The sequence below is a fragment of the Myodes glareolus genome, chromosome 24, assembly GCF_982192425.1.
Source record: "Myodes glareolus chromosome 24, mMyoGla1.1, whole genome shotgun sequence".
Taxonomy (NCBI): domain Eukaryota; kingdom Metazoa; phylum Chordata; class Mammalia; order Rodentia; family Cricetidae; genus Myodes; species Myodes glareolus.
The window spans coordinates 12,833,653-12,845,965 of record NC_142049.1 but is presented as its reverse complement, the minus strand read 5'-3'; the positions used below and the strand labels follow the sequence as shown (position 1 = coordinate 12,845,965).

The 12,313-nt window shown below is 50.0% G+C and overlaps 1 protein-coding gene across 10 annotated transcripts in view; it reads right to left on the bottom strand.

The window, feature by feature from the left end:
* The window catches only part of Arnt2 (aryl hydrocarbon receptor nuclear translocator 2), a 160,129-nt gene that overhangs the window by 25,179 nt on the left and 122,637 nt on the right, over positions 1–12,313 (bottom strand). For all 10 annotated transcript variants that reach the window (XM_087901528.1, XM_087901529.1, XM_087901521.1 and 7 more), the window contains 3 exons: positions 12,133–12,267; positions 10,232–10,306; positions 3,730–3,881 (listed from right to left, as the gene is read on the bottom strand). In XM_087901528.1, coding sequence (XP_087757654.1) covers positions 3,730–3,881; positions 10,232–10,306; positions 12,133–12,267 — 362 coding nt within the window. The remainder of the gene's footprint in view (positions 1–3,729; positions 3,882–10,231; positions 10,307–12,132; positions 12,268–12,313) is intronic.

Genomic DNA, 12,313 nt, shown 5'->3' with positions numbered 1-12,313 from the left:
AGACCTGGCACCGTTCCCAGATGTGTACCTGGTCAGTGTGTTGCATCAGCCTGTTTTTCTGGGCCAGGAAGAAGTCAGAGGTGACAAAGAGCCTCTTCAGCAGCTGAGCACAAATGCTAAACACCCAGCGCTTGCTTAACTTCTTCAGGAAGTTGCTTTTGGATGCTCTCAGCTGAAGGTTACCAAGCAAGCAACTCCCCGCTCCTCCCACGAAGCACGGGGCACTGGAGGATCATTCCTAACTAGCTGGCCTACTGCTGGCAGGCTGACCTCACAAATTCAAGAAAGGTCGTCTACTCGCACGTGTGGCTAGCACTGCCCTCTACCGTCTGTAGTGAGCTTTGCAGCCTTACCACTAAACACCTACCTTAGAACACTGCCGCTGCTCTTCCTGCTACAGGTATCTCAGGGGCTTTCTGACCTGCGCACCCTCCAGGAGCTACCCAGAATGACCGGCCTGAGGCGGCAAGATGGTCCACCCCTGAACAAAATGCTTTTCTTTCTTTCCCAAAGTGCCTGGCTTTCAGAAAAGAAGGCCAACCCTCTCAAGTGGGGCTGGCTTGCAGAGGGGAGTGACTTTGCTTCCGGGCCTCATGTCAAGGCTGCCTCCTGGGGGTGTTTCCACAGGCCCTGGGGGACTGGTTTGCCTTCTTCTTCCTCTGTATCTATCCACTGTCTGCTGCCACTTGTCTGCCCCTACCTATGCTCTCATGGTTTCGAAGCCCAAGCTTTATGTTTCCTGGGACCAGGTTCCACCTTAAGGACAAGAACAGTGATGTAAGCCATCTTGACTGGCACAGGCCATGTCTGGTCATGGTGATCAGGGAGATTCAGCTTCATTAGTTGGGACCAAACGTGACTCTGACAGCAGAAGGTTAACAAAGACTGGAAGAGGAGAATGATGAAAACTTAAAGGTGCCAAACCTCCCCCCGACAAGGAGCATCAGTCTGTTCTCATCCAAATCTAGAAGGCTGCTGGGTGCCAAGCCAAGACTCAGGGCTGTTACTGTAGATGGGGTGGCTCTGATGCGAGAGAGGAACAAGCTTCCTCATCAGGGAGGATTTAGGGTTGATGGTGTGGCGCAGAAGACGCCCTCAGAGCCCAGGGAGCTGCGTCACCCATAGGGAGTAGGCACCCTCAGGGCCCCTGCTCTGTATAGGCCTGTGTACACAACTATGTGTTATGAAGGAACAAAAAGGGATGAGGGGCAGAGAAGGAGGCAGAATCCAGAGAGGAGGTGGCTTTCCCTACCAACCAGCCGACCTGTTGGCATCCAAAGCGGGGAGATTCTGGAACAGTGTGCAGGACTCTGAGCAGTTGGTGTGTTTGTCTATTTCTATGACTTCTTGGCAGCCTGAATTGGCAGGTGTGAGGCCATATTGGGAGAGATAAGCCTAGCGGCGGAGATCTGGTTTGCACAGGTGCTAAGCAGGTCAGGGCTGGCACCACACCTTATCCCTCTCCCTGGCAAGGACCTCGAGCCCTTAGATTGTGAGCTCCCGAGAAGCCCGTCACTCTGCACCTCGAACACAGTAGCTCCCAGGGCTCTCCTGGCTCCATGCTTTGACGCTGCTCCTATCTGTCAGCCTTCCTTAGCTTCATGAGACCTAGGATCAGATATGGGTGTGGCACTCAAGGCTGTCTTTCTGGTTCCCAGGTAAAGAGCACCCCTCTTCCACATTGTGGCATTGTTGGGGAGAAACGGAATTCCCTCATTTCGATCAAGCACCCAAGACAGAAGAGGACATAGAAAATTGAGATAAGATCACTTTTTGCGCATCTGGATCTACGGCTTCTTATTTTTCTTCTGTTCCATTTACAGGTTTGACCAGCAGATGGGGTAGAAGAAGAATCCAGTTGTACCAAGTACAGAAAGGGAGATGTCTTGAAGAAGAGCTGGTCCAGCAGACAGTTGGGGGAAAAGTAGCTGGGAGCAAGAGCTGTGTGCTCCGGATGGCGTGTTGCTGGACTAGCGTGAGAGCCAGGCTGCCAGGGGCTGGGATGAGCTGGATGGCAGCAGTGGCTCAGCAAGGCCTGGTGGAAATGAACGCTCTGATAGAGGAGGGTCAGCGCACCTCCTTAGAAGGATCCCCTGCTTCAGGAGACGAGGACAAGAAGGCCATGGGCTCAGGACCTGGGAAATGGAGGTTGGGAGGTCCAGTGACCATGAGTGGCAGACACAAGGGCAGTAGGCCAGCCTCGTTATACATTCTTTGTCACCCTAGACGTGGCTTCCACGTGCTTCAACGCGCTGGGACACCTTTGTGTCCACCTGGTTCCTCGCTGGGTATGGATGCCCCCTAGCTCACACCAGGGTTACACCTGATGAATCCAGCATGCGTGTGGTATTGAAAAACCACAAAACGTGCCAGTGCCCCTAACTCATGGCACCAAGCTTAGCAATACCCGGAGAGTGATGGCTGTTTTCTCTCATACGTGTGTGGCTACCTGGAGCTGCCACTCACTGCCACAGCGTAGCATCCAGGGAGCTTTCCCTCTAGCACATTGCTAGCACAGGGGAGGAGCAGATTCAAGTTCAAAGAGTGGTTTTCCTTAGACGTGCAGCACTTTCAAAGTCAAATTATGGAAAGAGGAGAAGCAGGTGGACTTCTGAGACTTCCAGGCCAGCTTTGTCTATAAAATGAGTTCTAGATTAACCAGGGCTACAACGTAAATCCTCTCTCTCTCTCTCTCTCTCTCTCTCTCTCTCTCTCTCTCAAAAAGTCTCAAAATAGTGTAAATGAAAGCATCTAAAATCAGCTTCATCTGTATTTCCTCTGTATTTGATCTGAAGAGGCATGTTTTCTATACCATGTAGGAGGCACCGTGTCCACAAGTCTGTCCCACAGATCTAAGCTTAACTCTGGAAAGGAGGGGCCATGGGATGGGGAGATGACAAAGTCAGGGGAGCATGGCAAGCTGTGTTTGCTACCCCAAGCACGCATGTAAACGATCCAGGTTCAGCATTGTTGGTGTGATCCCAGCACCGGGAAGCAGAGTCAAAGCTTGGCCAAACCTGTGAGCTCTAAGGTTAGTGAAGGACTCCATCTCAACAGGCAAGGGGGAGCAACTGAGGACTTCAGATGCCAGCTTCTGGCTTTCAAACACATGCCCGTACACACACACACAAGAAGAGGAAAATAGTGATTTTCTTCCATGTCACAGACGAGGAAGAGAAGGGGAAATGAGGAAGCGACTTATGTGATATCATAAGGCTAGAAACCAGCAGAGCCAAGGGAGAGCTCAGGTCTACCTGCCAACTCCATGGATATGGAATGTGTATAGAAGCAGGGCTCCTAGGCCGGGAACAGAGAGGGGTGCTTCGGGGCTTAGGTGGTAGTGTTCATTGATACAACAGGCTGCCTGACCTTGGCCAGAGCTTCCAGAAGCTTCTTCTACTCACTAGCATCAGTAGGACCAGGAGTGGTTAGCACCATAGAATGTGGAGGCAGGCACGGGCAGAACTCCTCTGCTTGGCTTGGTGTCAGGAGGAAAAGAATGGAATGGAGACTATGGTGCCATGACCTGAATACGGAGTGGATGCATGCACCCCATGGTCACAGGAACCCAGAATCTCCCCTTTTCTTCCTCCTTTACCCTGTAGGGGTTTCAGGCTGCAGCTACAGTCTGTGGGGGTGGGGGTGGGGGGTGGGGGGAGCATCCAGCCAAGCCATTCAGGACGCAACTCATATGTGAATAATCAGCCAAAGACGGGACGGAGCACATACTTGACATTGGTGTTGGTGCAGATGACATACTCAATCTCATCGGAATAGGGGTTCTGGAAGGTGAAGCTGCTGGTACGGATCAACAGCCACTCCCGGTTCTTGGTGCGGAACCGATACATGACCGACAGCACTTGGCCCTTTAGTTTAACCACCTGCAAAAACATTTGGACAAGGAAGTCAGCAGGAGGAGGAAGAGGGAATGGGTGGCCGGTTGCTGAGAAGTCAGCAGGACCTCAGAGTGGGGTGCTGCCGCCAGCAACAGTAAGGAGGGGTAAGAAAGAAAGAGTGACAGGGAGCAGCTAAGCTCCCACTTCCGTCTGCTTCCCCTTGAAACTGAGAGGGCACTGCCCTTGGGTCATTCAATAACAGTGAATGCTTCTTCTAATTTAGTAGATACAAATCAGATTGTGAGAACACCTTAAGAGTTGTCTTCCTTCCTTCCTTCCTTCCTTCCTTCCTTCCTTCCTTCCTTCCTTCCCTTCCCTTCCCTTCCCTTCCCTTTCCTTCCCTTTCCCTTTTCCTTCCCCTTTTCCTCCCTCCCTCCCTCCCTTTCTCTCTTTCTTGCTTTGGGCGTGACTGGGCGGATGCTAACACTCTGGAGTAACTCTCACTGAAGCATGCAGCAGCAATGCATCATGGACTTAATTCACATACGATTTTAACCTCTGTTTGACATTGTGAAATAGATCAAATAAACTCTCAGGAAGGAGGTGAAATAAAATGATAAATCTGTATGCATTATTTATGAGCATGTATTGATCTGCCACTACTTTCATGTTGCGGCATGGTTTTCATGCACTTGCATGGACAGCCTGGAATGTAGCCCAGCAAGGGTCTCGATAGTTGGCTTCACTATACACATGTGGCAATACCAGGATGCAAAAGAATTAAGTTCTCCAAGACCAGACAGCTTTGGTGGTAAAGAGGGGACAAGAACTAGGATCTTACAACCACAGTTACAAGCTTATCTCTCCGGAGACAGCTTGTTTTTTCTCTCTGTTCATTCACACAATACAAAGGTATGCAAAGGAGGCAGCCAGGTGTTGGATCTCACAAAAGAGAAAGAAGTGGAAGATAGAGAAGCTATCAGAAAGACAAACAGACCTGCCTGGCTGTGATTGTCCCCCAAGGACAAGATAAGGCAAGCAGAAGTCCCTTTTGTAGGCAGCCCCAGATCCTGGGAATGTAAGTCTTCAGTCTTCCTGGGTGTGGTGCAGATGGATTGCTGACAAGAGCAGAGCCGGATTCTCGAACTAGGCAAGGTCAGACTCCTAATAACGCCAAGTCTGTACCCTGCTTCCCATTGAAGTTTTGCAGTCTCTACCATACCGTACACAGCCTGCAGATGTTGTGACTGAGGCTCACACAGCCCAGCCCAGTGCCTGGCACGGAGCACCGCCTACTGCACACCTCATAAGCCGACTCCGTGGCCCTGGTCATCCCAGACTGGAGCAGAAGCAGCTAGGTGACTTCTTCCACATGATCCCTAGAGAAATCCAGGCACAACCCCACTGCACAGTATCAGACAAGACCCTCTTGGGGAACACATGAGTGATCAAAAAACTGGACAGAAAGCTGGGAGAGGCAGCAGTGTTCTTTGTCAGCACCCAGGAGGCTGGCTGGGGGTGAGGTGAAGCTGGCCTTCTCAGAGGATGCTGCCTCACAGACAGCTGGTCCCTGTCTTAGTCACTGTTCTACTGCTGTGAAGGGACACCATGGGACTTGGTAAGGCCCATGTGAGGGACCTGCATGTTCAGAGGCTTAATCCATTATCAGCATGGCAGAGAGCATGGCAGCAGATACTCATGGTGCTGGAGGGTAGCTGAGAGTTACATTCTGATCTACAAGCAGAGAGGGGTGAGGAGAGAAGAGAGAGAGAGAGAGGAGAGAGAGAGGAGAGAGAGAGAGAGAGAGAGAGAGAGAGAGAGAGAGAGAGAGAGAGAAGCTTTTGAAACCTCAAAGCCCATCTCCAATGTGGTGGTTTGAAAGGAAATGGCTCCCAGCCCCCAAAGGGAGTGACGCTAACAGGGGGTGTAGCCTTGTTGGAGGAAGTGTGTTACTGTGGGGGGTGGGCTTTCAGATCTTCTGTGCTCAAGCTACACCCAGTAAGACAGACCACTTCCTCTTGCCTGTAAGCCCTGATGTTGGATTTCTAGCTCCTTCTCCAGCACCACATCTGCCTGCATGCCACCATGTTGCACCATGATGATAATGAACTACAACCCTCTGACAATGTAAGCTGCCCCAGTTAGATATTTTTTTTTCTCATTTATAAAAGTGGCTGTGGTCATGTTGTCTGTTCACAGCTATAGAAACCCCAACTAAGATACCCAGTGACACATTTCAAACAAGGCCACACCTAATCCTTCTCAAGCAGTACGGCTCCCTGATGATGAAACATTCCAATGCAGGAGCCTTTAGGGGCTATTCTTAATCAGACCACCACAGCCTCCTCACAGAGATGCGCCTCTTCCCTCACCAGAGCCAGAAAGCAAAGCCACCATCACAGCCTCCTAACAGAGATGCGCCTCTTCCCTCACCAGAGCCAGAAAGCAAAGCCACGTCCTCTCAGATCAGCAGCCTGAGGGGTCCTTTGGTGCCTACAGCATGCGTAGACCTCTATCCTCTGTCCTGAGTGTGTGGAGGGTGTTTGCTTTCTGTTTCTTCCCACGGAGAGAACTGAAGGGCTGTGAGAAATCTTCATGGTGTCTCCAGCAGATCCTACTTGTGTAAAGCTGGGCTATGGGGGTGAGGGTAGAGAAGAGAGGAAGAGGGTTGACAGCCCTGCCCCTCCATTCCATGAGGCCCACAGAGAGAGAGACAGAGACAGAGACAGAGAGAGAGAGAGAGAGAGAGAGAGAGAGAGACCGACTGATCGCTGGGCCTGTCTTGAGTGTTTGAAACTCCAAAGGCCACCCTGAGTGACAAACTTTCTCCAATAAGCCACACCTATTCCAACAAGGCCACGCCTCCTAAGCCATGTCAAGTAGCACCACTGTCTAATGACCAAGCATTCAAATCTATGAGCCTAATGGGGCCATTACTATTCAGAATACCACAATTACTATCCCCATTATCACCCCACCACCATCGTTAATACGACAGCTGTCACCCTTACAATCATTGTCAATGTCATCACACTAATTGCCATTACCACGACAATCACAATTATTGCCATCATCCTCATAACATGACCACTACCATCATCAGCATCATCACAACCACTACTGTCATCACCATCATCACCACTGCAAGCCCTGTTATCACCATCATTAACCACAATCACCACCATTATCATCATCATCATAATCATCTATGATTACCACAGTCAAAGCCATTACTAGCACAACCATCAGCAGCATCCTTGTTATTACCATTATTACCGTTATCACTATTACTACCATTACGATCAACACCATCATCATGAGTGAGGACCACAGACCATCATCATCACCATCGCCTGCCATCCATCCTGCCCTGGGTCATAACAGCAAGACCAGGGCCTCCAGAGCATCCACTCTCATCTCACCCGGGCTCCACTCTATCCTGTCACATTTGATGGTGTGAACTACAGATGCCACGGGAACCTAGCAGGTTTGGAAACAAAAAGGAATTGAACATCTCATCTCACCCTGGTAGCCAGCATCGATAACTTATATTGAGACCTGCTACCTCATCCCTGAGTGAAAGGGAAACCAAGGCTGTGGCATCAGAGGGGGAAGCCCTGGCTCAGGTCCAGGACACCCGGGCAGCAACTGTACAGCCGTCAAGACATCCCAAGGCACACCCAGACTTGGCCCGAGTTTGTGTTCTTTGGGCACTGGCCACCAACAATGAAGAGGGACCAATGTTGATAAAGGGAAGTGGTTTGTTCTTGAGAGAGCTGAGTCAGCCCTTGAACTTTGGTTTGAAACAAAAGCACTGAACTGCCCAGACAGGAAGCCCATAGAACACACACACACAAGTTCTGAATTTAGTGTGGTGTTAGTGTACCTTCCCAGGGGGCGGGAAAGTGAATTCGCTCCCAGAATCCGCTTTTCGGTCAGTTTGCCAAGAGGTCAAACAGAAGAGAGAAATTTAGAGCAGGCTTCTAATCCACACCCACTCTTTCTGTTTAGACATGCTTCATCATGATGGCAGCGGTAGTGGATGATACTCTTAGTCCCATTGTCTACTAGGAAAAACATGAGGACAGTATTTACGGGATAGAGTTGAGGATTCCATGGGAAAACAAGTGAAGAAGGATCTGGATAGTTTCAAGAAACAGGATGGGAGATCCATCACCATGAGAGACTCATACCCATACACCCAGAAAGATGAAACCCGCAAAGCCCAAAGCTGGCTAGGCAAAGTCACCCTCACTTCTGCACACTTAGTAAACGTGGCACAAAGCATCCTGGTAAAGTCTCCCCGATTCTGATTTCACATTTTCCCCAAATGGGAGTCAGCTGCTGTATGTTCTGATCTGCTTAGGTAGCTTGGTTCAGATCCACCCTCACAGAGATGATGCTCACAAGTACGGGCATGGGGGTCTGCCCACAGTCAAGCCACGTTCCCGTGAAAGAGTTGAAAAAAGAGGAAGTCAACAGAAGAAACGACATGTGGTAAAGGAGAAACGAGGGGAAGAGGAAGATCAGACCTCTTTCCTAGTCGCTGGAAAGATCTCACAGATGACACGGGTTGAGAGCTGTCAGCCATGTGAAGAGCAGTGGGTCATATTCCAGCCAGGGAATGGCTCAGTCATAGCCAAAAGACAGAAAAGAGAATGTTCAAGAAGGCAAGAGAAGCCAGTGAGACCGAAGAATCGTGTCCAAAGGAGCATGGAGTGGGATCAGGCTTGCAGCGAGCCTGAACCTAAGGGAAGAAACACATTTAACTCACGTAGATAGGTGGACCATGGTTGGCAAAGCCAGTTTGTATTTTTACAAAGGCTTGAAGTGAAAAGACAACAGAGAGAGAGAGAGAGAGAGAGAGAGAGAGAGAGAGAGAGAGAGAGAGAGAGAGAGAGGGAGGAGTGGGCAGGGATGACAGGAGGAAGCAGGGAAACATCATGGTGTCTTGTTCTAGAAGGACCTGCCTAAGGGATGCTGAGCTTTATCCTGAGCAACTGGTTGGGAGTGGGTGTGAGGGAGGGGCTGGGCCCTTGGATGAAGAGGTGGAGAGCCGCCTGGAAGGAGGCAGGAAGCCAAAGGACAAGTGGACTGGGGCCACCCGGCAGTTGAGGTTAGGAGGAAGTTCTCTGGTTGATGTCTTCCAGGCTGCAGGAGAGTGTGAAGCAGCCAACCAGGCGGGGCTAGAGAAAGAAAAGGAAACCTGAGTGGGGAAAGAGTGACGTCAGAACAGAACTGAGGTCAAGGAGGAAGCCCCTCCCCCCAGTGTCACCCACGTAGGTGTGAAACCAGAGGCCCAGGTTTGTGCAGATGGGGAGACCTCCCCTGGCTGGGCCTGAGATACCTGCAAACCAAAATGCCAAGAAAAGCCCATCCTCCAGACAGATGACAGCAGAGTCTCTTATGTTCATAACAACCCCCTCCCCAGTACATCAGAGTCTGCCCGAGGGAGTTCACCCCCAAGGCCAGCTCAGGAGCCAACAGCCCTCCTTCAGAATTAGCTCTGACTTGCTGAAGTGTGACACTCTGTCCCTTTGCTTCAGTGAGCCTCTCCGAACCCCCGGCCCCTTCCTCCTGGGACTCATGCTTGGGGTGTCGGTCATGGAGTGTGTGCTTGGTACGCAGAAACGATGCACACGGTGCCATTCTTATGGTGGCCATTCTGCCAGGCGGCCTCTCCCCCACTCTCCCCATCTGAGTGATTCTCTCCTTAAGTTACCTTTTGCATACCTTTGGGACCCATCGCTCATTTTAAAGGTCTTCTGGGATTATCTTCCATTTGTGTGTGTGTGTGTGTGTGTGTGTCCCCGTCCGTCCCTGGGCTTCCCAAGTGGCCCTTCAGAGCTGTGTTCTGTTTACACACTCAGAAAGATTGCTACTTGCCATCATGTGACCTGGAAGAGAGCTGAGGCCTTACAGCATGGCACAAGAGGCCCCAGACCCAACCTGGCTGGTCTCACCGCCTGCTACTTCTTCCTTGTCAGACCCAGGAATTTCTGAGGACCCTCCTAGCAGGCAGGCCACACCGGCATATCTGGCACGGCCCCTCCTTCTGGCATGATCTCCCATGTCTTCTGCACTGTCCCTTGACAACTCATGTCAGCTGATCCCTCCCCTGGGAGCTGGCTCTTCTCCCCAGTTACCCTCCCTAGACTTGGTGCTTGGGGATACTCTTCAGAACCTGTCCTCCTTTCCTGCCATATAGCAACAGCAATGACTTCCTCATGTATCTCACCTCCCTGTGCTTGAACTCTTGCCCAGAATGGGTGTGTGACATTCTAGGAGGGCACTCCCAGCCTGGTAGCTCACAGTAGGCCTCCATTCCTCTTGCCATTGCCTCCCCGCCAGGTACCTCGCTAGGCATCAGCGGCAGCAGCAGCCATGGGCAATACCTGCTGGAAGCTCTCCCGTAGGTGGCTCTGATCCTCAGGGTGGCAGAATTCCAAAATATCCTTTCCCAGAAGGTCCTAAAGGGGACAGATAGTTTTAATAACACCAGAGACCACTGTCCATCTCTTACCCCCCAGCCTGGAGACAAAGGTATTGCTTACATCCCTGCGAGCCCACACCTCCTCTTGCCTGCCCGCCGTAGTCTTACACATAAAAAGGCCCCTCTTCCTGTCTGCATCCATTCTAAAATCCCCCTGGCTCAGTCCTCGCTGGTTTCTAATTTTGTCTGGGCGCTAGATCAGCAGCTCCACAACACGACTTTATTCCCGTTTGCCTCTCGAAGGGCAATCAACATATTCTTAAAACATCCAAAGTAAGCTCAGGGACAGACATTGCTGCCCACATAAACTAAAACTGTGTAAGGATGGAAACAGTGGCTGGCCGAGGCCACGAGAGCTGGGCTTGCCTCAAGCCCGTCCCTTAATGACCTTCACTAGCCCAGGTATTGTTTGAAAAATCCAATCTTCATCTCCAACTCGGGTTTACAGTGAATGGGAGCAGAATACAAAAAAAAAAAAAAATCAAAGGGCAATTTGAGCACATTCTAGGGAGTGTCTTAAACAGCAAAAGATGTAAGCTCAAGGATGGGGACCTGCATCAGCATGGGATGCTTGAAGCGAGCTGACTCAGCAGTAAGGGGCAGCTCCCAGGTCCCACCCAGGAGCGCACAGACTCTCGGGAAGCTGCTGCTGCAGGATGCACGGAGCTGTCCAGAACTGTACAGCTGGAAGGGCCATTGGCGTTTACCTTATTCTATCTGAGAGGTGAGGTCGCAGTTTGCACGACTCTAGCTTCAGAATTATTGGCAGTCTCTAATGTTTCTGGTTAGGACTGTTCCTAGTTCTAAAATCTACACACAGGGCTGATTCCAGCATGGATAAAAAGTTAAACAAATAAAAAAAAATACACAAGCAATTAAAATAACTCATGCGAACACATCTCAAAGCTTCCCAAAGTCTGTTTCTTAGAACAAAGAACCCCTTCTTTTTTACATGATTTTTTTTAATTTTAAAAACTATAGAAAAGGTAAAAGGATATATAATAAACACTTGCATGTTCATTATATTGATTTAATTGTCAATATGTTACTAATATTTTCTTTCTTTTTCTTCATAGATGTCCATACACAAATGCAGATGGGAGTTTTGTGTGTGTGTTAACTAGATCAGTTGACGATAAGTTGTAGATCCTATAACACTTCTCCACAAAGTTTTTTTTTATCATTAATATAATAAATGTCAGCATACTACAAAACCTAAGAAATCAGTGCTCATTTGGTAACATCTCCATCCTCCCACACTTGTCCCTAAGTGTCTCCTCTGGTTTACGACAGATCCTTAGGTTTACAACACAGTTCGCTTTTCACTACAAATGGTTGCAGTTCCTTGGCTTCACCTGGGTGGCTCCTGCCTTCCTGTGTTTCTCATGCCACTGATTTTTCAGGAAGGATCTGGAGCAAAGACCTGAAACTATGCCTCAAGTAGAAAAGTTTCTCTAAAGGATGAAGAAGGAACAGCAGCCCTGAGGCATTGTGACAGATGTTAGACACAGACAAGCTTTATAATTAAGATAAACTAATCTCAACTCCCCCTCCTTTGTGAGAACTCAGTGAGAGCCACGGAAAGGCTAGAACAAGAGACAAGCAGTCCACTTAGCGTGGTGCTGTCTTACGATCAACAGTTTTCCTTGGGAAGGGTGTCAGCCTAGACAAACAGGGAATCTAGACCCCGACGTGACTTCTCCAAGAGGTCATTGCGCTGAACCTTGAACAAATAAGATGCACACATTTTGAGAGAAGCTAAATCTTCCACCAGTTTTCGGGAGCTCAGGGCTAGCCACTGACCTGGGGTTGGTAGCCAATCACGCTGATGCATCTTGGGTCCACAAATGTGATGACCCCATCAGAGTTATGCCGGGACAGGAACTCTGTGGGCACCGACATGCCACTCATGTCCATGCACACAGGAGAGCTGGTCACCTGGAACACAGGGTGGATAACGGCGCAGGTGAGGACCCTGAAGCTC